Consider the following 25134-nt stretch of genomic DNA (forward strand, 5'->3'; position numbering starts at 1 on the left):
TTGTCCGAAAAGTCGTAAAACAACAGCTAGGAAAGATGAAGAAAATAGTCCGCAATGAATAAATTAATAAATTCACAATTTATTTTGTTTTTCATTTTATATAAAAAAATGACCCTTCTAAGAAATGTTTTCATAATTTGAAACTTTTATTTTCTGAAAAAAAAAAAAAAAAATACACGTTATGTTAATAAATTATTGTTTAGTTTTAAATCTTACGTTCGGTTATCTTTTTTGACATATCCCCCCCCCCCTTCGAAAAATTGAAATTAAAGTCGGTTGTTTGCCCTTGATTCTATAATGGCCTCTAGTTTTCCCCCCATATCATCACAGAGTAAACTTGAATTTTCTTGAAAAAACCTCAAGAAACTACTTGATCAAATTACATGATTTTTGGAATATTTCATCTTCGTTCTGAGACTGGTACGTACATCATACAAACTTTTCTGCATTTTCTTTACTTTTAATTGCCGCCATAAGTGCCAATCTGAATAAGCACCCAATTGTTTCTTTTAAGGGATTTACAAATTATTTTTCTGGGGTTTATTTAACAATCCACAGAGGTACAAAAAATTATATAAAAACAACTATAACAAAAAATAAATATTACCAAAGACAAGAGAAGTTACTCCCCTACCTACCTGGATAAGTTTTTAGCGTTTTTATTTAATGTAAAATGTTTATTCGATTCGAAAAGCAAGTAATGTCGAGCGTTATACGAGAGCAAGAAAAAATAGCTGAGCTATATCTCTTGCATCTTTGAAGTCTCAACAATGATTAAAAATTAAAAAATTAAACAAAATATTGTTAGGAAGGAATGTCACCATGCCATTTATTGGATGGGTTTCTAAAACTATTTCTTTATTTTTTTTATTTTTAAGTCATTGTTGGTACGTCAAAGATGTAAGAAATACATTATGGCCATTTTTCTTGTTGTCCTGTCATACATAACACTACTCGTTTTTTAACCAAATAAACATTTAAAAATAAGTAAAAACGCTAAACACTTGTCCAGCTACATAGAAAAGTAACTTGTAGCAGTTAAAGAACTATTTTCTCTGGTAAATCAATGCCTCTCTCTTGAGTTCTTCGACCACAGGCTAAACTAATTGTACTATTTCTGTTCTTTGTGACAGCTGTTGTTCTTCGGTTGGCTTTCCGCCTAAGCAGGGGTTGATGTAGCGGTTAGAGAACTATTTTCTCTGGTGGATCAATGCCCCTCCCTTGAGTTCTTCGACCACAGGCTAAACTAATTGTACTATTTCTGTTCTTTATGACAGCTGCTGTTTTTCTGTTGGCTTTCCACCTAAGCAGGGGTTGATGTACCAGTTAGAGAACTATTTTCTCTGGTAGATCAATGCCCCTCCCTTGAGTTCTTCGACCACAGGCTAAACTAGTTGTACAATTTCTGTTCTTTGTGACAGTTGCTGTTCTTCTGTCGGCTAAAAAAACCTGGAGGCAACGTCAATCAGTCAAGACCAGATCTTCAGCCAAACAACATCTCTTCTCTTGTCCCCTATCCACTGGACATTCTGCTCTAGCATCAACGGCCTCCACCTGAGACAATTGCTATTAGCTTGGGATGACACAGTACTGATTGACCAACGACAACCTCAAAAAGAACGTTTTGTTCCTTCTCCCTTTTTCGCAGTCCAACCTGCCAGTTCCTGCTATCAATAAATATTTCAAATTGTCATTGTTAAAAAGAAGTTTGTTGTTCTTTTGTGCTGTCTTTTTTAAATATGTTTTATTAGGAAGGTAAAACCATTACCTTTCCTTAAAACTCCTCTTGCCTTTGGTAACATTTATTTGTTATATATTTGTTTTTTGACACTTTTTCAAATTTGCTTGACTTGTAAAATGAGCCTGATTCCGGAAACAACAGAAAAAAGTGGATTTTATGTCTTAAACTAGATGAAAAATGAACATTTCTTTTTTCCTGGGGCAGAAAGTGTAACTTTCAAACACTGTAGTTTAAAAGGGTCAGCTTAATGTTAGCTTAATTGTCTGTTATGCATGCAAATCAAACAAAACAAATAACGACAGGTGGTTGCTTACTTAGTTCTGATTTACTTGTCTCCTCACAAGGTTGGATTTTAATGTGGGGAAAATCCAGCTCCCCAAAGCGGGCATGCTGAATTGGGACGAAAATCAAAATTGCCTCAGTCTAGAAGGATTTCTATTTCACTAACCGATGACAGAAAAAAAATGAAATGTAGCCTCAAAACATATACTATGCTTTGTTCCTTTTTAAATTGCAGCAATCTATATATAAAACAGTAGCTATATGTATGTGTGTGTGTGTCTGGCTGTAAATATTTAACTGATAAACTCTTAAACTATAACATAACACTGATTGGTTGGTTGTTTTTGTTTTACGGCATATCAACTCTTTTCAGGTTATTTAATGCTGAATCCAAAGATTTGGAAGAAAAATTTTTTAATAGAATACATTTGTTGTTTTCAAGTCGGTTTCTATTTAACCCATAGTTGGGACCCTAACAGGTACTAGCACTCCGGGTCAGAGTGGACCTAGGAGCAATGGCAATTAAAGGGTGGCTCCACACTCCCCAAAGCCCGCAAGCTGGGGCCTCACCACTGGATATAGTTTAAGGTCATATCCAGGACTACATAACACTGAAATTAACAGGAAAATAGTAATTATACACTAAGGATGGTTCTAAAGAGTAAAATCTTTGTTTGAACTTGCCGATATATTTCTGTTATTTTTGCGCATACGCAACTTCACTCATAGCTTGAAGAATTTTAATTTTAAATCTGTCTTTTCTATCTATTGATAACTCAAAAAGTAGAGAATGCGTCTGGAGCACTCAATGTTTTGGTTTCGATTCTGGCTGATGCCACCCAAGTCATTTTTTTTTTAATTTTGAAATTAGTACTATACGTTAGGTACAATATAATAATAAATACGGAATTTGCATGAAATAAAATATATTTAAGTGTATTTTATGACCCGCCCCCCTCCAGTTGTAAATAAATTCATATAAGTGATATTAATTAAGAATTGTAAGGAGTTATTGCCTTTGAATTAAATCCAAATTATCTCCCTTGAATTATAAGTGGTGATTCCCTTTTTTATACCTTGAAATGTTTTTTTTTTATATCTTTACATCAAGTGGTTTCATGTCTTGCCTGGGACGATTTCCATTAAAAAAATAAATGTTTGTATTTGTTCCTGAGTTGTTGTTACTTTCTGGCGTTTTTTTTTTTACTTGTTAGGGAAAGGAGTTTCGACCTATACTCCCGTCGCCGTCAGGAGTTCGGAGACTATGACTTGCGCACATCTCACACACAAAAATAAACCCTTTATGGTTAAATAAAAATTATTATTAAAAAAAAAAAATTTTCATCACTAACGATTACTACACTTTTGTTCTGGTGACTACTATACACTCATTAACCCTTATCCTCGAGTGGCCTTTGGGCCTTGATAAATGGTGATTCCTTTATTTTTATTTATTTTTTTTTACCTTGAAATATTTTTTATATCCTTACATCAAGTGGCTTCATGCCTTGTCTGGGACGATTTCCATTAAAAAAATAAATGTTTACATTTGTTCCTGAGGTGTTGCTATCTGCTGATGTTTTTTTTTCTTGATGGGAAAAAGAGTTTCGACCTATACTCCCGTCGCCGTCAGGAGTTCGGAGACTAGTCGATCCCCCTTCTCCCTACAGATGGAATTCAATTCCATTATTATTGCATGCATTATAACTAGCGAGACCTGTGGAAATTCCACAGTGTCATCTTTCACATACTAAGCAATAAGATAACACACTCTTTTATTTTCTAGAAATAAAAACATCTAAATACCAGCCACGAGCGAATTTCACACTGGACATTCTCTTCCTTTCTGGCTTGGATGTCCAACTCGATTTGGCATACTACCAATCTTGGTAGGCCTTTCACTAATTCATGCTGCAATCATCAGGAGCTTTTTGTTTTTATTTCTGATCACAGAAGAATAGCTCATCATGTTTGCATGACCTTTTGTAACAGAGCACAGATTCACATATGACAGCTGTATGCAAATGACCAAACAATTTGCAAAGTAATATCACGGCAAGAAAAAAGGAAAAAAATTATAAAAAGAATGTGTGCGCAGACCAAGAATCACATCAGAAAAGGAAGCAGTACTCAACAGAGATTCGAAGAAGCAGTATTTAAAAGAGATTCTGTGGTCCCCCCTCGCCAATCTTTCACGAAAAACACCCGTCTAGCTGAATCCACTGTGAAAAATTTTCCCCACTCTATATCTGTGCCTAAATCAAAACGCGGATTCCATGAACAAAGCTTCTTTCTTAGAACTGCACGCCCGTGGAACTCTGTTCCGTCTGCCTGCTTCCCTCCGGACTACAACTTGAATGTCTTCAAGTCCAATGTTAACAAATTCCTAATGAACCGCCCCCTTAAGTAAACACTTCAGCAAATCTCCTCACTAACTTAATGTACTTGCAATAACCCTTATCCCTGAGTGGCTTCCGGGCCTTGATAAGTGGTGATCACTGTGTAAAAAAAAAAAAAAAAAAAGATTCAAAGGAGCGGTATTCAATAAAGATTTGAAGAAGCAGTATTCGAAAGAGATTCAAGGGAGTGGTATTCGAAAGAGATTCGAGGGAGTGGTATTTGAAAGAGATTCAAAAAAGCGGTATTCGAAAGAAATTTAAGGGAGTGGTATTCGAAAGAGATTCAAGGGAGTGGTATTCCAAAGAAATTTAAAGGAGCAGTTTTTGAAAGATATTTAAAGGAGCGGTATTCGAAAGAGATTCAAGAGAATTGCCTGTGTGTATTGCTCTCTATTCATTTGCCCTGGCAACACATGTATTTTGATTTTGTTGAAACAATGTAGTCTTTTCTTTATTAACTATGTGCACACTTTTCTCCTAGCAAGAAAAAGCAAGCAATCTATATATTAATTTATGTATTAATACCATAGTCCCTTTTACATACATATGTATACGTGTCACGGTTTCCAGATTATAAATTATTCAATCAGGAGATTCTATTTATCAAAAAGGAGGATAGAAGGTGATCACATATTACGAACATTAGAAACGCTAACTTAATGATCATAGTATGTATGACTTATCCTCCTTTTTAATAAATAGGATCTCCCGATCACATGACGGTTCATCAAGAACTTGTTTACATTGGACTTGAAGACAATCAAATTGTAATCAGCTGGAAAGCAGGCAAATGGAAGAGAGTTCCACACTCATGCAGTTTTAAAGAAAAAGCTTTGTTCATGGAATCTACGTTTAGGTTTAGGTACAGATAAAGAGTGGAGGAAATTATTGATAGTGGTTTTGGCTAGACGAGTGTTTTTTGTGAAAGTTTGGCAAGGGGGTACCATAGATTGAAGCTCAGATGAGCACTTGCCATGAAAATAATGATAAATCAGAGACAGGCTCGCAACATCTCTTCTGTGGGATTTTCTTGTACTAATGAGTCATCGCTTATTAAATCTCTAAAGCCATTAGAGGATAAAGATTAATAAGTTTATCTGATGGACGGTGAGACAAACATCTTGAGGAATTTTTTAATGGAAATCGTCCCAGACAAGGCATGAAACCACCTGATGTAAGAATATAAAAAAATATTTCAAGGTAAAAAAAAAGGGGAATCATCACTTATCAAGGCCCAGAGGCCACTCGAGGATAAGGGTTAATGAGTGTACATTAGTCACTGGAACAAAAGTGTAGTAATCGTTAGTGGTGAAATTTTTTTTTTACATAGGAGTCACCACTTATCAAGGTCCAGAGGCTACTCGAGGATAAGGGTTAAAGAGTGTACAGTAGTTTGAGTTATAATTTGATTATTTAAGGTGACCATTCAACAAGAATTTCGGTAATTATGCATAAAGGAAGAGCCTAACTTTTAAACACACGAGAAGTTGGCATCTGTCTCTCAATTGAAATATGGGAGCACAAAATGGATACAATTTTCAAATATATTTTATGTTTAATTTTAACGATTTAAAAAATAACTGTTTCAGCAATATCATCTGCTAGATTCGTACTTATTATGTTGTTTGAATTCAATGTTTTTTTTAACATATGTGGAATGTTCACATTTTAAAACTGTTAAACTATTTTCTGTTGCACGTTCACCTTTTTGAAACTGCTAAAATTGTAAAAACAAATGGACATTCATTGCTTTTTTTATGTTTCTGTAAATAAATATATTTTTAAAATATCTAAACAGTTTGACAAAACATATAACATATTAGGTGCTAATGCACTTACTGATCCGCGCTATTTTTTAAATCGTATTTCCAAGTTTAAATAAAGATTTATGATATGTTTTTTTTTAATTCAATTGTAAGGTTAAAGTGCAGAATAGGTACAAAACACCCTCCCAATGTTAAGAATGGCTTTTTAAATAATAACATTATTATTTCAGCACGGATCAATAAGTGCATGAGTACCACATATTAACTTAAATAAACATAGTTATTTGAAAAGATATGCGATAAAAAATAAAAAATTAATTGATAAAAAAGTTTTTTTTAATATTTTTATAGGGGGGGGGGATAAACAAAATATATTTGAAAATTGTATCCGTTTTGTGTTTCCATACACCAATTGAGAGACGCGGGTGCCAGCTTCCGGTGTGTTTGAAAGTTAGGCTCCCCATTTTATGCACAATTACCGAAATATATTTTATGTTTAATTTTAATCATTTAAAAGTAACTGTTTCAGCAATATCATCAGCTAGATTCGTGCTTATTATGTTGTTTGAGTTTAATGTTTTTTTTTAACATATGTGAAATGTTCACATTTTAAAACTGTTAAACTATTTTCTGTTGCACATTCACCTTTTTTAAACTGCTAAAACTGTAAAAACGAATGGAGATTCATTGTTTTTTTTTTCATGTTTCTGTAAATAAATATATTTTTAAAATATCTAAACAGTTTGACAAAATATATAACATATTAACTTAAATAAACATAGTTATTTGAAAAGATATGCGATTAAAGAATAAAAAAAATTAATTGATAAAATAAAGTTTACATATTTTGGTATATTTTTATTATAAGGGGGGTGAAAAAAAAAAACTTGGACATTGTATCCATTTTGTGCTTCCATACCTCAATTGAGAGACGCAAAAAAAATTGATTGATAAAATAAAGTTTACGTATTTTTATATATTTTTATTATAAGGGGGTGAAAAAAAACAAAAACATAAAATATATTTGAAAATTGTATCCATTTTGTGCTTCCATACCTCAATTGAGTGACGCAAAAAAAAAAAATTGATTGATAAAATAAAGTTTACGTATTTTTATATATTTTTATTATAAGGGAGTGAAGAAAAAAAAACATAAAATATATTTGAAAATTGTATCCATTTTGTGCTTCCATACCTCAATTGAGAGACGCGAAAAAAATTGATTGATAAAATAAAGTTTACGTATTTTTATATATTTTTATTATAAGGGAGTGAAGAAAAAAAAAACATAAAATATATTTGAAAATTGTATCCATTTTGTGCTTCCATACCCCAATTGAGTGACGCAAAAAAAAAATTGATTGATAAAATAAAGTTTACGTATTTTTATATATTTTTATTATAAGGGGGTAAAAACAAATAAACATAAAATATATTTGAAAATTGTATCCATTTTGTGCTTCCATACATCAGCTTTCGGTGTGTTTTATGCACAATTACCAGAACTTTTTTACATTGGACTTGGAAACGACCATATTGTAGTCAGCTGGAAAGCAGGCCAGTAGGACAGAGTTCTACAGGCAGGCAGTTCTAAGAAAATAGTTTTGTTCATGGAATTTGCATTTAGATTTTGGTTCAGATAGAGAATGGGGAAAATTGTTGATAGTGGTTGTAGCTTGACGAGTGTTTAAACAAGAATTTTTTAACACTGTACTTAAAAATAGCCCTTACAAACATAAGCAGGTAGTTCTTGGAAAGAAACTTTGCTTATGGAAGTTCCCTTTGTTAAGAATGGTGTTCTTTAAAGTTGTGATGTTCTCTTTGGGGAAACATAATTCATTTGTTGATCATAACTTTGGGAAATACAACTACTTCTAAAGAATTCAGTTGTTAAGTTAAACTCTTCTGGGGGTTGAAGGTTCAATCCTCAGTGCGGGCGAGACTCAGTATACAATTATAAATTACTTAGGACTTCTACCCAGTCATGACTGACAGAACAAGAGCATGCTACCCCTCGTGGATTAAATAAACGGTTCCATTCAAAATTCTGTGCAGATTTCCAAGTTCAACAAAATAGACCTGAAGAAGATTGGAGGTTATATCGACCAAATCATTGTACAAATAACAGTCAAGATGAGAACAGTAGTCCGAATAATCCAAATAATCCAAATTATCAATCCTTATCTCAAAAATTCAGAAACAAGACACCATGATAATGGCGTGTGATACATTTGATCAAAATGAGATATACTTGCCTGGGTAACGCTGTTTATTTCTCTCCCACGATGGGAAAACATGGCATAAGGCCGGGAAAGAGGATTTTAAAAGCTAGCGCCCTAGAAGAAGAGCACTTTAGCCTGTAAAAAAAAATGCCTGGGCAGACCCAATTAACAATAAACTAATTTCTTCTCAAAAAGTGATAAAGCAAGCCTCTGTGGTTGGGCCTCCTAGAACTGCACAAGAACATACCTCAGCCAACAGAGAACAAGCCACCTCAATGATGGGGTAGACTCTAAACTTTAGTAGTTTGGGGGTTGAGGAAAAACCTCCGGCTGGATCCCAGTAGCTTGGACAATGTAGTTTCAGAATATTATATACTATGTGGTCTATCGTCCAAATCATAGAAGTTCGGGAATGAAGAGACAAACAGACGAGAACTAAAACTGGTGAAAGTCCAGAGTTCAACTTGATTTTTAAAGAAATACAGAAAATATAGATTATTTCATATTCCAAAAATTATATACATTGATCAAGTTGTTTTATTTTTAAGAAAATCAAATTTTATGAGGAAGCGAAACTTGTTTTGATCCGCCATTTTTAATAAATAAAGGGAGAAAACTCAATTTGAACTACCAAGATCAAAATTAGCCTTGTAATGGCTACGATTTACTATTAAGATCGTTAGAAATTGTAAAAAAAAAAAAAATCATTTTCTATATATAAAACAAGTTACTTGATCAAGTTAGATTTTTTTGGAATATAACATTTTCGTTCCGTGACATCATAAAGTTTTTTTTTTTTTTAAGTTGAACTCTAGACTTTCACCCTATAACTTTATATAAAATAATATAAATAGCTTGTTTTTATTTTTTATTCACACGGGAAATCACAAAATTATTTCATTTTAAAAACAGCTGTCAACATTTTTTTTAATCCAATTACTTAAAAAAAAAATTAAGTTGGTTAAAAAAATATATAACGATTTAAGTAAATAGTTAATTTTCTTTGTTTATTTTCTCATTCTAATATAATTTTGGATTGTTGTTTAGGATTCAACCTAATTCAAAAAAAAAAAAAAATCCTTATGATGTAAGGAACGAGGATGTCATATTTCACAAAAAATCTAGTAAATTGATCAAATAGTATTACTTTTAAATAAGAAAATCAAATTTTATGAATAACCAAAAAGAGGCTGTCTCGCCTTGCCATCTTGAAAAAAAAAACCAAAAAACAAAACAAGGGAAGATAACTCCACAATGATTTAAGCTTTAAAATTAACCTTGTAATGCTACCGATTTCGCGTTAATTGCTTTAAATCGTTTTAAAATTATTTTCTTTATAAAAATAAAACTAATGGATCAATTTATGTGATTGTTGGAATATGGCATTTCCATTCTGTGGCGGGTACGTACATCCAAAATATTTTATAGCATTTTTTTTTTAGTATTAAAGGTAAAATTTTTACTTTAAGGCCCATCTCATGTTCGTATAGAAATCTTTTTTTTTTTTTTTTTTTTTTTTTTTGTAGATTTCGGTGTGCTAAAAACGAATATGATAATCGTTTCCATCGCAAAGAAATAGTTTTCCTGATATGAAGAAATTACTTTTTCAAAAAGTGGGTGATCACTTTCTCATGTAAATTTTACTTAAAATGAGCACCCACTTTCTGGTCACCTGGCGAGGTGGTATTTTTGTTTGTTTATTGTTTTCATTTTTCAATAAAGACACGAGGAAATTGAAAAACAAAAATAAAGAAAAATCTGTATGCAAGTACGTGTAATTCCTTATGTTATCAGTGGTGACCATTTCTGTACGCGTAAGCGCGCGTATATTTTGCTGGAAGCAAGTAGTTTTCCGCCTTTCCGTATATTAAGCAATGTAATTCAATGTTATCAGTGGTGACCATTTCTGTACGCACAATCGCGTGTAATTTTGGACGCGCGTGCGTCAAAAATGTGCGCTTTCTTTAGCGCGTACACAGAAATGGCCACTACGGATAACATATAGAATTACATTGCTTAATATCTGGAAAACTACTTGTTTTTCATCTAACTTTAAATTGTTCGCCAAAGATTACTACGCTATGTGAGAAAGCAGTTTGGTACGCAAGTGCGCGCACGAATGGCTATTTAACAACCTTCGTTCATACTATTGGCGCTTGCGCGTAGTGTAAACGCAAGCTGTTAAATGGCCAAAAATAGTCCCAGGGCTCAGGGGTTAATACCATGCAAACGGTAAATTTGCGACGGAAACGGTTATCATATTCGTTTAAAACACAACTAAATCTACAAAAAAAAAATATTTTTCTATACGAACGTGAGATAGGCCTTAAAGTAAAATAATACCGAATTAAATAAGAACCAATATTTGTATAGAACCAAAAGGCTTTAAAAGCACCTGCTTTTTAGTTAAGTTGAGCTTCAAATGAATGGTTATATATGATGTCTTACATCGAAAAAATTGTTGTAGCTGATTCAACCAGTTGTCATCGTCATAATCATCATCATCAATCTTGTCTATATCAATAACATCATTATCAGCATCATCAGCAGGATCGTCAACATCACTAACATCATCATCATTATCATTATCAACAACAACAACAACAACACAACAACATCAACACTGGTAGCAGAAGGTCTTTCAATTATCAACCAATCAGAATGCAGATTGACATTCACTGCCGACCACAACGACTAGTCCGCACCGGTCACGTGGCACTCTGTTACGTCAGCAACTAAGCAGAGTTTTTCTATAACGATGGCGGCACAACCGTCCAAGTCGGACATAACTGCTATCTTCAAACGTCTCAAATCGATCCCTGCCAACAAGGTAAGCGTTTAAATGGCTACCCTAAGATCGTCCAGTTGCTTCTTGTCCACTTTTTTGCAGTTATTGACTCTTGTTTTTTTGTCTTCTGCTAACGGTTTTGTTATATATAGAGAGACTATGTCATCAGAGTCTTAAAAAAAAACAACCCAGAATCATTCATTTCTTCCAGTTCCACGTAGGCAATAATAAAATGTCAGGAAGTTCAGTTAAGTTTAAAGAAATCTTTTTATTATCAACAACTCTTTTTTTTTTTTGTTTACATCAAATACTTTTTTCTTTTGACCATATAAAAAAAAATGGCATAGAAATTAAAATCAATTTAACTCCGATTGTTTTTTTGTCGATACGGTCACAAAAAAAGAAAAAAAAACAGATGGACATTTTATGATTAAAAAAATTGACACTTGCGATTTTACTTTCCTTGTTTGATATATATATATATATATATATATAATCCCTTCAAAATTTCATTTCTTTCCCCATCTCCAAACCATTATTTCTATATTAATAAAATTACAAGACTTTTCGTGTTTATGTGTGAGTCTCGTATCTGTGTGACTTGTTTTTATTAATCGATTATTTGAGATAAAAAATCTAATATTATATATTAAAACAATTTGAAAATTCAAATGTAAAAAAAAAAAAAAAAAAAAAATTAAAAGTTACGAAATTAAATCTACCGGAATGCATTTCCATTTATTTGTAAACAAGCCAGCAATTGTAATCTTTATTTAGTTTAAAATTTGAAAAGGATCCCGAATCAAACTGTTGAATAAAAATTCTTGATAAACGATGAGATCTCGCCATCGTAAGCAGTTTCTTTGAAAATTTTAATAAAAATGTGTATAGTCGATTTTTGCGGCGAGGGATTTTATCCTGGGCTCTTCCAAATCACCAGAAGTTAGACCATTCCTGTTACCTGGTCCTTGTTGATTTTATGGTGGGTGTTAAGTTCTGTGCAGTTCTAGGAGGAGGTCCACCCTTCCAGGCTTTGCCTTCTCTCTTTGAGAAGGGGTTAGTTTATTGCTAATCGCCTGAGGCTCCCTGGCCGAGGAATACCGACGGGGTTGCTCAGGCACTTTTTCCAGGTAAGAGTGCTCTTCCTCTTGGGCGCTGACTTCTCAATCCTACCTTCCGACTCTGGTGTTTAAGTTCAGTTCTTGCTGTGGGAGAGAACTAAATACTCCACCCCCATATTATATATATGGTAATGTTGACACATACAAGTCCTTTGTCGAAACAGACGTCATGGCCAGCAATGTGTCACGTGACTTGTGTTTATGTAAAACGAGACACTGGGAAATGCTTGAAACTGAAACGAAATGCGTTTTAAGAGTTTTTGTGGTAATAGTGCAGTTATTGATCTGCGCTATTTTTTACTATTATTTTCAAGTTAAATTAGTTTTGTTTTTAACATCCTCCCCTCCCCATGTTAAGAATGGCTTTCTAAATGTTATTTCAGTACGGATCAATAAGTGAGTGCACTAGTACCTTTTTTCCGTGCTTTGTTTCAATTTCAACTTAGTTTTTACTTAAAAAAAAAAAAAAAAAAAAACAAAAAAGACGACAACTTTTCCGTTTTTTTTGTTTTTTTTTTTTTTGTTAAGGTTTTTTTTGGGGGGGGGGTAGCTTAAAAATAACAGTTGTAGAGGAAATGGGTTTTTATTTAAAAGCTGCGACGCGACGACTTTTATTTTTACAACTTAAAAAAAATCCTTAAGGTTTTTAATTTTAAAAACGACAATTATTGGGTAAGTTCTTACCAGCATTTTTTTTTTTTTTTTTTTTCGGTTTCTACGCGACAACTTTTGGTGCTTGTTAAGATAGTCGACAGATCGATTTTTGAAATATGTAGGTTCAAGCAAAAAATTACAGTACTTACTTGTCGTGTCGAAAATAAACAAATCTACTCATCTATGACTGACACTGCACGCGCGTCAAAAAAGATGGCCACTAAAGAATACAATTACAATGCATAATTTATATCTCGATAACTAATTATTTCTGCAAAATTTCAATACGATTTTCGTATTCAGCATAGTCGAAAACCTTTAAAAGTTGTCATTTAAAAGAAAATTGTGGAGGTGGACCTAATCTAAAAAAATACCGATATCATTTGTTGGAGTTGTATTTACTGTACCGGGTACAGTCTGTACCCATAGATTCGAAAAAGTTGTCAAAAAATAAATATATAACAAATGTTATCAAAGGCAAGATAAGTTACCTTTCTATCTAACTGGATGTTTTTAGTGTTTTTATTTAATCCAACATGTTTATTCAGCTCGAAAAACATACAATGTTTACCGATGAAAATTAAAAATGGCGACCGACTCTCTCTTTGACACGGTAAGTTTGGGAAAAGGAGTTAAAAAATAAAAACTAGACAAAATACGGTTAAAAACCCGCTCGTGACATAGGCTGACAAATTCGGTGGGTTTTTAACAGTATTTTGCATATTTTTTTTATTTTTTTAACTCCTTTTCCCAAATTTACCGTGTCAAAGAGTCGGTCGCCATTTTTAATTTTCCAATGCATTCGGTAAACACTGTTTTTCGAGCTGAATAAAAAATATATATTTGTTTTTTGACAACTTTTTTGAATCTGTATAGTCATACAAACCCAACACCCCCAACCATCGTATGTTAAGAACGGCTTTCGGAATAAGCACAGCCACAGCAACAGCACCTCCCCATGTTTCGAAGTTGGGGGTGGTATTTATTCCGAAAGCCGTTCTTAAGTGTGGTTGGGGTGTTTATAATACACTGAGGATGCGCGTCGTAAAAATTTACCGAAAAGGGAGATAAGTGTGTCCTCCCTGTATTTGCAATTTTCAAGGTGTTCACATCTAGGGAAAATGCCATGCTCTCAATTTTCCGTAAAAATTACTTTTTGAACTCGATGAATTTTCGTAATTTAATATGTTACTATTTTCGACATGACAAGGAAGTTTTTTTGGGGTTTTTTTTTAACCACATATTAAAAAATCGACACTATTAAACACTCAACTTTTTTCTTGATTCTTTAAGGTTTTAAAATGGACTTATTCACGTGTTTTCTAAGAGCAAAAAATATGTAACAGCGACGAATTCTTGATAGAAAAAAAAAATGATTATGACACGGTGTGTGTGGGGGGGGTAAAAAAACATTTTAACACTTGTTTTCGTCTTGAGCAATACAAAAAAAAAACTGGCTAGTAAATTATATGTAACTAGCAGAACCCGTTAACCGACGTTGTCCGGTGGTAGCATCCCCCCCCCCGTGTCAAAAACGGCTTTCGGAATGGACACACCATTTTGTGAGTGGGGAGGGGAGGTTGTCACAAAATTTGGCCGAAATGTAACTTTGGTAATCATTGTCAGGATTTCCACACGCAAATATGAACGAACAACAAAATTTGGTGGTTGGTTGCGGTGTCTGTTGGCTCGTGCTTACTAATCTGGCTATTTCAGGTTATGGTATTTTTGTTTGCAAGACTGGAGTTTAGGTGGTAAAATACTCTCGAACGCTCTATCACTTAAAATGAACTAAATTCTTGTAACCTATACATTACCATGTAAACGGTATTTCTGAAAGTGAGTTTGTTTATTTAAGCAGAAAAAGAAACAATATAAACAGAACGTTTTCTTAAAATACTAAACAATTATTTTAAACAATATATACAGAATTGTTTGTTCTGAATATAAATTTTATAATTTGAAACTGTAAACTTTTAAATTTTAATGTTAGAAAACAAACAATTTTTATAATTTTGAAAGAAATATTGTTCGCAGGCATTTTCCAATATATACACCCAAAAGAAAATACAATTGGGGAAAATTAAGCAAAAACAATTTTGCTTTGTGACCTATTTGCGTTCAAAAATAAAAACAATATCTAATAGTTATTACTCGTGCGAGCCATAAGGAAAAAAAAAATTTAACAAATTAAGCAACCCCCTAAAAATAATGTAAATAGCAGCGAGTACCCGTGCGAGAGGAAAAACAAAAAAAATTTGCCACAGTAAGCAAGCTTGAACGTGTAACGCTAAGAGGAAAAGAAGGTTAAAAAAGGAAATGCTTTAGTCGACTGGTCTACAGCAAACTTATGACGTTATTAGGCTTCAAAATAACGCCTTTAAAATTTATGTATCGTGAGGCGTGACTGACTTTTCAAAAATATCAACGAGATCTGACCCCGCCTTGCAAAGAATAGCCTAGTTATCCGTGAAAGTAAATGAATTTTAGTCAGTCGTATTTTAAGAAAAAAAGAAAGGTTAATGTAGATATTAGAAAAGGAAGAAGAAATCAAACATTTTAGACAGTTTAAAGGCTTCCAAATCACAAAAAATCCGAATCTTGACTGTAATAATCACATAATCGGTTGTTTTAATTTTTATTTTGCGTATAAAGAAAGAATTTTAGTCAATCGTATTTATAAAAAAAAGAATAAAAGGTTTATCTAGCTTTTAGAAAAGGAAGAAGAAATAATGGTTATCAGCTTGTGATGTGTTCCGATACATCGTCACATACTGATGGCCATTATGTACGGTGTATGCAAACACAAAAGATGTAGCACCATCGCCTAGCTGTATAAGAAAAGTTAACACGTATGGTATATTTAATGTAAAAATAAAAGTAGTCTGGGCTTAACATGTTTTGATGTGTTAATGTTTGTATTTGGGTTATTTTATTTAAAACTATTGCCTCTTGTCTAGAGGGAAGCCATGTTTTTAAATCTCTGGAGCGTTCGTTTTTGTTGGAAGATTAACATTCTGGAATGAATAAATAGTCAGTTCTCAGCCAATAAGATTTGGTGGAATGTGAGATGGGAGAAATTATTATTTTCGGAATCAGGAAATGAAAAGATTGTATGTAAGTATGAGGCAGATAATAAGAGTGCAACCCCATATTTGTCCAAAATGCAGAATACCTCCCGATGTTGACTGGGAGCGGTGTAGGAGTACTTTTTATTTTGAGGGGAAAAAATAGCAACTACTTTCATTATAGATGGTTGCAACTGTGATGACGTTGCTGCTAGGATGTAATGTAGGATTTTACTATAACGGATAAATGTGTGTATAATGGCATTGAAAAGTTAGATAATATAGTGGTTAATAGCCTAGACCTAATAAATTTGTATGTGGCATCTGTTGAGGAAACCTAATGTACTTTGGTTCCGAGGGGAATTTCTGCAATCATTTTATTATATATGGAAATGAAACAAAGCAAACTCTTATGGTGAATTATAAAAAATATTTTTTAAAAAAATTTTAAAAATTAAAAGTATTTATGAAAATACTTTGTTCCACAACTTTTGATACTTATGCACTTATGATACCGCGATGTTTTTTTTTTTTTTTTTTTTTTTTTTTTTTAACAGTATTTTCAAGTTAAATTCAATTTTTATGATATCTCTTTGTTTATTATTAAATTGTTAGGATAAAGTACAGATTAGTTACAAAACAGCCTTTCCTGCCCATGTGAAAAATCGCTTTCTAAATAAAAATGTTTCAGCACGGTACGATAAATGCATAAGTACCCAACTTATATACTTGTGCATTTTAGATTTTGCTTTTAGTTTTGAAGAATTCCACACGGAACGAAAGGAGACAATTCAATTTTTTACAGTATCTTTTGTTTATTAAATTAAGTGACAGTACACAATAGTTACAAAACACTCTACCCATATTAAGAATGGCTTTTTAAATAATTTCATTTCAGCATGCGCCAAATTCTGCATATATACCAAAATCGAATAAAAAAAAAAACAAACTGATTTATATAACTTAATTTGGCAATTTATACTAATAAAAGACGTGTTATTGTTAATTCAATGTGTTTTGGTTTTACCAATAAGTTACGTGAAATTTCACCAACTCTTTAAATTGTCTCCCCTCGTTCCGAATGGAATTCTTTAAAAATAAAACAAAAAATTTTCCAAATCAAAAATGCTCACGTTATTAAAATTGCTTTCTGTGATAATGAAAGTGCTTACTCATTTTGAGTAGGTCCTGGATATGACCTTAAACTATATCCAGTGGTGAAGTCCCAGCTTGCGGGCTTTGGAGAGTGTGGAGCCACCCTTTAATTGCCATTGCCCCAGGTCCACTCTGACCCGGAGTGGTTGTACCTATTAGGGTCCCAACTATGGGTTAAATAGAAATCGACTTGAAAACAACAAATATATTCCATTAAAAAGATTTTTCTTCCAAATCTTTGGATTCGGCATTAAATAACTCGAAAAGGGTTGATATGCCGTAAAACAAAAACAACCAAACCATTTTGAGTAACGTAAACTTGGTCCACCTTTTACATAATAACCCACTTTCGGTTCAGATGACGCCATTTTGTAAAAACGTTGATTATGCTAGCATATGTGTAATTTTAACTCAAAATGGTTCGTGTAAAGAAAAAGAAAAAAGTCATTTGGAGGTGGAACTTATCCAGTTTTATCCCAATATTAAAAACTGCTCGTAAAAGCAAATGACACAAAAATGTTAGGTATTTGTGTAGAATACAGACCCTCCTACTATTTTAGAATTTTTAAGTGGAATTCAATATTTAAGGTAATTAAATTGTTAGGTGAAAATACAGAATAGTTAACAGTCCCCACCCACCCCCATGTTAAGAATGGACTTCTAAATACTAATGTTATTTCAGCATAAATACTAAATGTTCTGCATAAATGCTAAATTTTTAGTGTAGTCCGTTTTAAACCTGATAGTTTAAAAAGGACAAAAATTACGCAAAGAAATTATGAGCACTTATTCAGTTTTACTCCAAAATTAAAAAAAATAGAATTGCACAAAAACTTTATGTAAGAATGTGTTGGTTAAAAAAAGGGCTTTACTCAAAATCTATGCAAATTCAGCCAGTTTGGCACATGTATGGAAACGGTACCCTCCCTCTTTTTTTTTTTTTTCCATTGGATTATTACCGAATGGACATTAGTCTATCAAATTACCAAAAAAAAAAAAAAAATTTTAAATCAATATCTAAATATTTGTATGGGGTGCTCAGTTTCTAATCTAACGTTCTAGTAAATCGATCACCCATTTTAGAAGCACCCAATGTTTTTAGGCCAAATTTCTCGAATTCAGCCTTTTTTAAAAGCAGTGTGGCCTTCAAAAAATCTTTTTTGACCTTTTTTTTTAAAAAGTTGGCTTAAAATTTGCCTCATGGATACAGCTTTACAATATGCTGAATCCAAAAGATTAATTTGCACAGAACAAGTTGTGTTTATGTGGGCATGCCATGTCCACTCAGAAATATTCAAAAGCAAAAATTGGTAAACTTTGCTGGAGATGCTGTAAATGTAAAAGAAACAAATTTACCTTTTAAAAAGCGCATTCCGTCTACAGGGCATTTATTATCTTTATAAATTTTAGGGAGACCATAAAGTCGAGGTCTCAAGGATCCAGATGGTTGTATTTTCTGATAAATCTCTTTGGAGAGATGATTCTTGTTTTAATAAGTACTACAAGCGTTTTTGCAATTTATTTTCAATATTTAAAGTATTATCACAAGTGTCTACCGAACCGAGTTTAAGAAATTTCATAGTATCATCTAAAATATTCAACATTTTATTAATATAATCAGTTCGGTTCAGGACGACTACGCCGGCATCTTTATCTGGTCTGGAAAGATAAATATCTTTATTTTTCTTTGAAATTATGTACAGTAGAAAAATGGGACTTTATGGTCTCCCTAAAATTCATAAAGGTAATGTGTCCTGTCGACCGATTTTATCCATGATTGGTTCCGCTTAACATGCCCTTGCTCAATGGCTCACTGAGTTACTTTCACCTGTCTGTACTTTCTATTTTACTTACTGTGTTTCTGATTCGTTTCTGATTCATTTACTTTCTCCAGAATCATTAGAGATACTACTCCAAATCAAAACAATGCTTTTTTTTGCTTGTTTGATATTTCCAGTTTATTTACTAACGTGCCTAACGACGAAAGTATTACTGTTTGCTGCGATGCTCTCTATCCTAGTGAACTTGTTCCCCTTCTTTACCAGAAAAATATTATTTTATCGAACTCCTTTTCCTTTGCACAAAATCCGTTGAGTTTAGTTTCGATAGCGTGATGTACCAACAAATTGATGGGGTTTCCATGGGCAGCCACTTAGGTCCTATCCTTGCCGACATTTTCATTGAGTTTTATGAATTAAAACTTCTCAAATCCTCACATAACGAAAATATAAAGCGGGGATATTATGTGAATGATACGTTTGCGGCTTTTCCTTCTCAGGACCTGGCTTTTGATTTTTTTAAACATATCAATGCCTTACATCATGCTTTATCTTTTACTATGGACATAGAAAAGGATAACTGTCTCCTGTTTCTCGACGTGTTGATTGAAAGGTCCAGAGGTTTTCTTGCGTCTATATATAGAAAACCTACCTTTACTGGTCTTTTTTTTTTTTTTTTTTTTTTTTTTCCACCCCAAACAAGGCACATTGCGACTTTGGTGTAGGGTCTACTATCAGGGTCAACAACTACTGGTGTACTATGTAGGGATTTGGGCAGCAAGATGTCGGTTCACGTTACACTTGAACTTCTGCATGTCAGTACAGTTGGGGAAGCAGGGACCTGGAATGGAATTCCAGAGTCTAGCAGTTTTGGGGAAGAAACTACTGGAGCAGAAAGGTCTTTTACATCTAGGGATCTCTACAGTGTGGGGGGTGGGATTTAGCAACCTGTCAGGTTTGTCGAGGGTGTTCACATCGTAGGGGCACAAGTGCTTGCAGTTCGTCTGAGCATTCACCATTAAAATACTTGTAGAACAGGCAGAGGGATGCAACATTTCGTCAATGGGACAGAGGCTGAAGCTTAGATGCCAGTTCAGGGCCTATCAGATTAGCGACTCTCTTTTGAACCTTGTCAAGGAGCGAGAGACTAGTAGCCGATGCACCAGCCCAAATATGACAGCAATACTCCATACATGGGCGAATGGTTGCCTTATAGAGGTGCAGGATGCTTTCGGGTGTTAGTAGTTTTCTAGCACGGTAGAGAGAGCCCACCTTCCTTGCAGCGGCCCTGGCAATGCTTTCAATGTAATTGTTCCAACTCGTGTTTCCTGTGAACGTTAGGCCAAGGAGTTTGAAAGATGTACTCTCAGATAGTCGTTGGCCATTGCTGTAGGTGGTAGAGAAGGTTTCTTGTATTTATTGAATGAAACTAGTTTAGTCTTGGCGGCATTGAACGTGACCATCCATTTTTGTCCCCATTCCACTACAGATTAGAGGTCATCCTCTAGTGTTTCCGCCATTTCTTTAGATATGTGTTCATTTGTTTTCCTGTCGTGCCTGTTAGTGTGGTGTCATCAGCATATATACCCATCTCAGAGGCAATTTTGTCAGAGGTCATTTATAAATATCAGGAACAATAGAGGTCCAAGGATAGACCCTTGGGGCACTCCCGCATTTATATCATATTTAGATGTACGACCGTCGAGGACAACCTGGATTTTTCTCTTATCTAAGAAGGATTTAATTATGTTAAGTATTCTACCAGTGATACCGTATGATCTAATTTCCCTGAGGAGACCCTCATGCCATACCCTGTCAAAAGCCTTAGATATATCTAGAGCTACCGCTCAGCCCTCCCCCGCTTTGTCCAGTGAATGGTATAAACGTTCAGAGATTACAAAACCACTAAGTTGACGTTAATTTATACGTTGGTACATAGAGCCTTGGTTATTTGTTCCTCCTGTCGACTAGATATTGAAATTGGTAAAATTAAGGAAATTCTGATCGATAATGGTTACCCAAAATTCTTAATTGATAAATGTATTAAATTTCAAATCAACCAATTTAATAAAGATGTAACCTTTGGCGCTTCCAAAGTGTCCTGTTTATCTTGGGTTGGTGAAAAATGTTTCCATCTCATTAATCAACTCAGGCTATCAACAATTGTTTTCGGTCTGTTTTACCTAGAGTTTTTTCTATACGAAACCTGCATTTTCTTTCAAGAAGGACGGTTTGCCTCGCACTAAACTTAGCAATATTATATACAAATTCCAATGTCAATGCTGTGCTGTCTGTGTTGGGCAAATCAGCGTTCATTTTGAAACAAGAATTGGACATGTTCCTTCAGGTTTTCGAAATAAAAATAAAATTCTCAACACCACCCACAATAATTTAGATCCCGCAATTGGAAATCATTTATTGGATAACCCAAAATGTGGGCAGGCATAAGGACGACTTTTTTCCATTTTTATTTCGAGGCCGATCGAGTAGTCATTTGAAAATTCTCAAATCCGTCTCCATTGCACACCTCAAACCCTCTCTCTGCAGGCAGAAACGGTTTTTAGGCAAATTATAGAGATACTTTATATATAATCCCCCCCTTTCTCCACTCCCCCCCCCCGTATATTTATATGCGGGTTATCATTCCCCATTCATAATTTAATTTTTTTTAATAATATTCATTTTTATATATATATATATATATATATACACACACACACGTTAATCCATTTTATTTTATTCTTTCCCTTTCTCTCTTCCCTGTACATATATTTTATTATAATTGTAAATAAGTCGTTCTTATTTTCATCATTAATTTTAATTTCTTCCCCATATTTTCTTTTTTAAAAAAGATCAAAAAATGCCTTCGTTTGCCCCTGATGAGGATGGCGAAAGAGGTCTAGGGTCCAAAAGAATTCCTTTTTGTCATCTGTAAATTCTGTACCACAAATAAACTCTTTTGTTCTCTATCTGTATAAAAGCCAAGTACGTCCAAGGATGGACTACTGCTGCCACATCTGGACAGGAGCTGCTAAAAATAGCCTATCCTGCCTAGACAGAGTACAAAATAGACCGTGGTGTAGTGGTGGATGCCCTTTTCTCTTCCCTGCAGCCTCTCTCCCACAGAACAGACGTTGCGAGCCTGTCTTTGCTTTATCGTTACTTCCATGGCAAGTGCTCGTCTGAGCTCCAATCTCTGGTCCCCACCCCACTCGCCAATCTTTCATGATAAACACCCGTCTGGCTGAAACCACTATCAATAATTTCCCCCACTCTTTATCTGTGCCTAAATCAAAACGTAGATTCCATGAACAAAGTTTTTTTTTTCTTAGAAGTGCACGACTGTGGAACTCTCTTCCGTTTGCCTGTTTCCCACCTGACTACAACTTGGATGTTTGAACACATCCAAGTTGTAGTCAGGTGGCAAACAGTCCAACATAAATAAATTCCTGACAAACCGCCCCCTTAAGTAAGACACTTTATCAAATCTCCAATACTAATGATACTATTTCATTGATTACTGTACGCGCAATAACCCTTATCCCCGAGTGGCTTCCGGGCCTTGATAAGTGGTGACTACCATGTAAATAAAATTATATATGCATGCCAATTTCGAAGATTAACTTAGTTTTGAAGGAAATAACCCGGTATTATACTAAGAATTGTAAGAAAAATGTTTTTTTTAACTACTTTATTTAATGTAACAAAGTTTTTTATAATATTAATAAAAACAAAAAATGCAAAATGTGATATTGTAATTTTTCTTAAAAACATTTGAGTGATTGTAACAAAAATTTTTTTTCAACTACTTTAGTAAAATAGTTACCTGTCTTGTTCATCTTACCGTTTATTTAAGCATTTTGAAATGTTCAATCCAGCATAATAATAATAAAAAAATGAACGCTAAGATTGATAACATCTTAAAATTTGGAATATAGACTTTTGTCATTTGTTTATGCTCTGTAGTTACATCGAGTTTCAGAAATTAAACGGGAATTAAAAAGGGAAATATAATTGAATAAATATTTTCCCATAAACAATTTTTTTTTATACTTAAATTTTCTTACCAGTTTGTTCAAGCTGGGGATAGAGCATTCTACCGGATGCCAAGCATTCGCCCGCTATCTCGAATATACCAACAGAGAGATCTTTTTAAGATTCTGACTGTCCCTTAAGTACAATTTTTTAATCTCTCTTGCACTTAGTTGCACTTGTGTGTATTAAAAGAGAATTTGTTTACATTTTCTCGATTCATATCGTTAAAAAAACAAAAACTTAATTATTTTATGCTTGATTCAAAAAGCCGCATTGCTCTAAAATCGTCAAACCTTTTTGTAAAAAAAAAAAAAAAACGGCGCTTCTTCGCTTCGCTTCTACAGAATTAGGACGAGATTTTGTAGTCGATAAATGGAACTTTCAGATAAACAATGGTTTCGATTGATTTTTTTTTTTTTTGTCAATTCTAATAAGTTACAATGGTAGTTTCCAAATTATACAGTAGAAATTACCTGAATATTACTGAATTATTATACAAAACTTTAATCGTGTTAGCAGATGAAAAATTGCCGCCATCTTTGTTTAATTCGAAACGGAAAATTATCTCTTTTTTGAACTCTGCTATGTCTTACGATCGTTTTCATCAAATTCTATTTTTTATTTTCTTTAATAATTTTCTATCTTGTCGATTTTCGTAATTTTGTGATATAATCATCTTAAAAATACGAGGAATAGTACGAGTTCCGAAAAGCTCGTCCCAATTCTGCAGAAGCGCCCAAAAAACATTTTTTTGTGTTGGGGCAATTATTCATTGTTTTGATAATGTCATTTCAATTCGTGAACTAATTCTCAAATCCTTCATAAAATAATCAAATGATTATCCGAATGACTTTAATATATTTGTTTCTCTTGAGCGACGAAATATATTTTTTCAAACGCTAATTTATTTCGAATGGAAACAATGTATCAAATGAACGAATCGATAACAATCGATTGATCATTCAAGAAATGCGATTTGATCCATCGATAACGATGAATGAATTTGGTAAACGAGTATTATCTCTTTTTTTTTTCTAAATCTATATGAATAATAAATCAATTTAATTAATGTAAACAATATTCGATCTTATTTTAAAAGCGCTGAAAAAATCCGGTACTTGTGCAGTTCAGGGACCGTGCTATTTTTACATTCGATTTTCAATTTTTACGATATCTTTTGTTAGGTGAAAGTATGTATAGTTAACAAAGTCTCCGTGTTAAGAATAGGTTTCTAAATGATATTTCAGCACGATTTGTAAACTGCACAAGTACCCACTTGGATTGTTTTATAATTTGTCCTTTTGGCTGATTTGAAGAATCTTCCCCTCCACTCTATTTATTTTTACTTGCCTCCCTACGAGGGCAGAGTTAGACACAAGGTCGGTTTTCAGTGTGAGAGGTTAGGTTCTCTGTTATAAAAAATGGAAATTTTATTTATTTTAAAACCATTCGACGTTGTTAGGCCAAATTTTGCGAATTTAGCCTTTTTAAAGCCGTTTAGCCTTTTTTAATTTCGCTTTTTAATATAAAAAAAGGGGGGGCGTGCTAAAAAAAGGCTAAATTCGCGAAATTCGGCCTAAAAACATCGAGTGGTTCTAAAATGGATGATCGATTTGCTAGAATGTTGCATTAGAAACTGAGCACACCCTACAAATATTTAAACACCGTTTTTTTTTTTTTTTTTTTTTTTTGTTATTTTTTTTGTATAATCTAGGCCAATCGATAATCCGCTGAAAAAAAAAAAAATGAAAAAAAAAAGAGGAAGGGCAAGATTCTACAGGTCCGCCGTCTTTCTCTCTTTGATTAAAATCGCATTTATGGCTTTATTTTCATTCCCTTGCATAAAAAGTTTAATATTTGCAAAATTGTGTGACCTTTCTCTGTGTTTCTCCCCTCTAGGTAACTTAGATTTTCTTTTTGCATTTGCTACTAATAGAATTTTTATAGAAATGTAACTGCGTAAAATAAAACTTTTAAAATCCTGTCTAGGAAAAATAACCTACGAAATTAAATCCAGCAGAATTCATTTCGGTTTCTTCATAAATAAAATCCTATTCTAACACTTTAATAAACAAGATACCGTAAAAATTGAATTGAACTTTAAAATCCTACCTAAAAGGAAAAA

The 25134-nt window shown here is 33.4% G+C and overlaps 1 protein-coding gene across 1 annotated transcript in view; it reads left to right on the forward strand.

Moving 5' to 3' along the window:
* Positions 1-11073: 11073 nt before the first annotated feature.
* Positions 11074-25134, forward strand: part of LOC145240001 (ADP-ribosylation factor GTPase-activating protein 2-like) — a 114852-nt gene continuing 100791 nt past the window's right edge. The window contains exon 1 of the mRNA XM_080103588.1: positions 11074-11240. Coding sequence (XP_079959714.1) covers positions 11169-11240 — 72 coding nt within the window. The 5' untranslated portion in view covers positions 11074-11168. The remainder of the gene's footprint in view (positions 11241-25134) is intronic.

The sequence above is a fragment of the Euprymna scolopes genome, chromosome 19, assembly GCF_053919585.1.
Source record: "Euprymna scolopes isolate OS-2025 chromosome 19, ASM5391958v1, whole genome shotgun sequence".
NCBI classification, from domain to species: Eukaryota; Metazoa; Mollusca; class Cephalopoda; order Sepiida; family Sepiolidae; genus Euprymna; species Euprymna scolopes.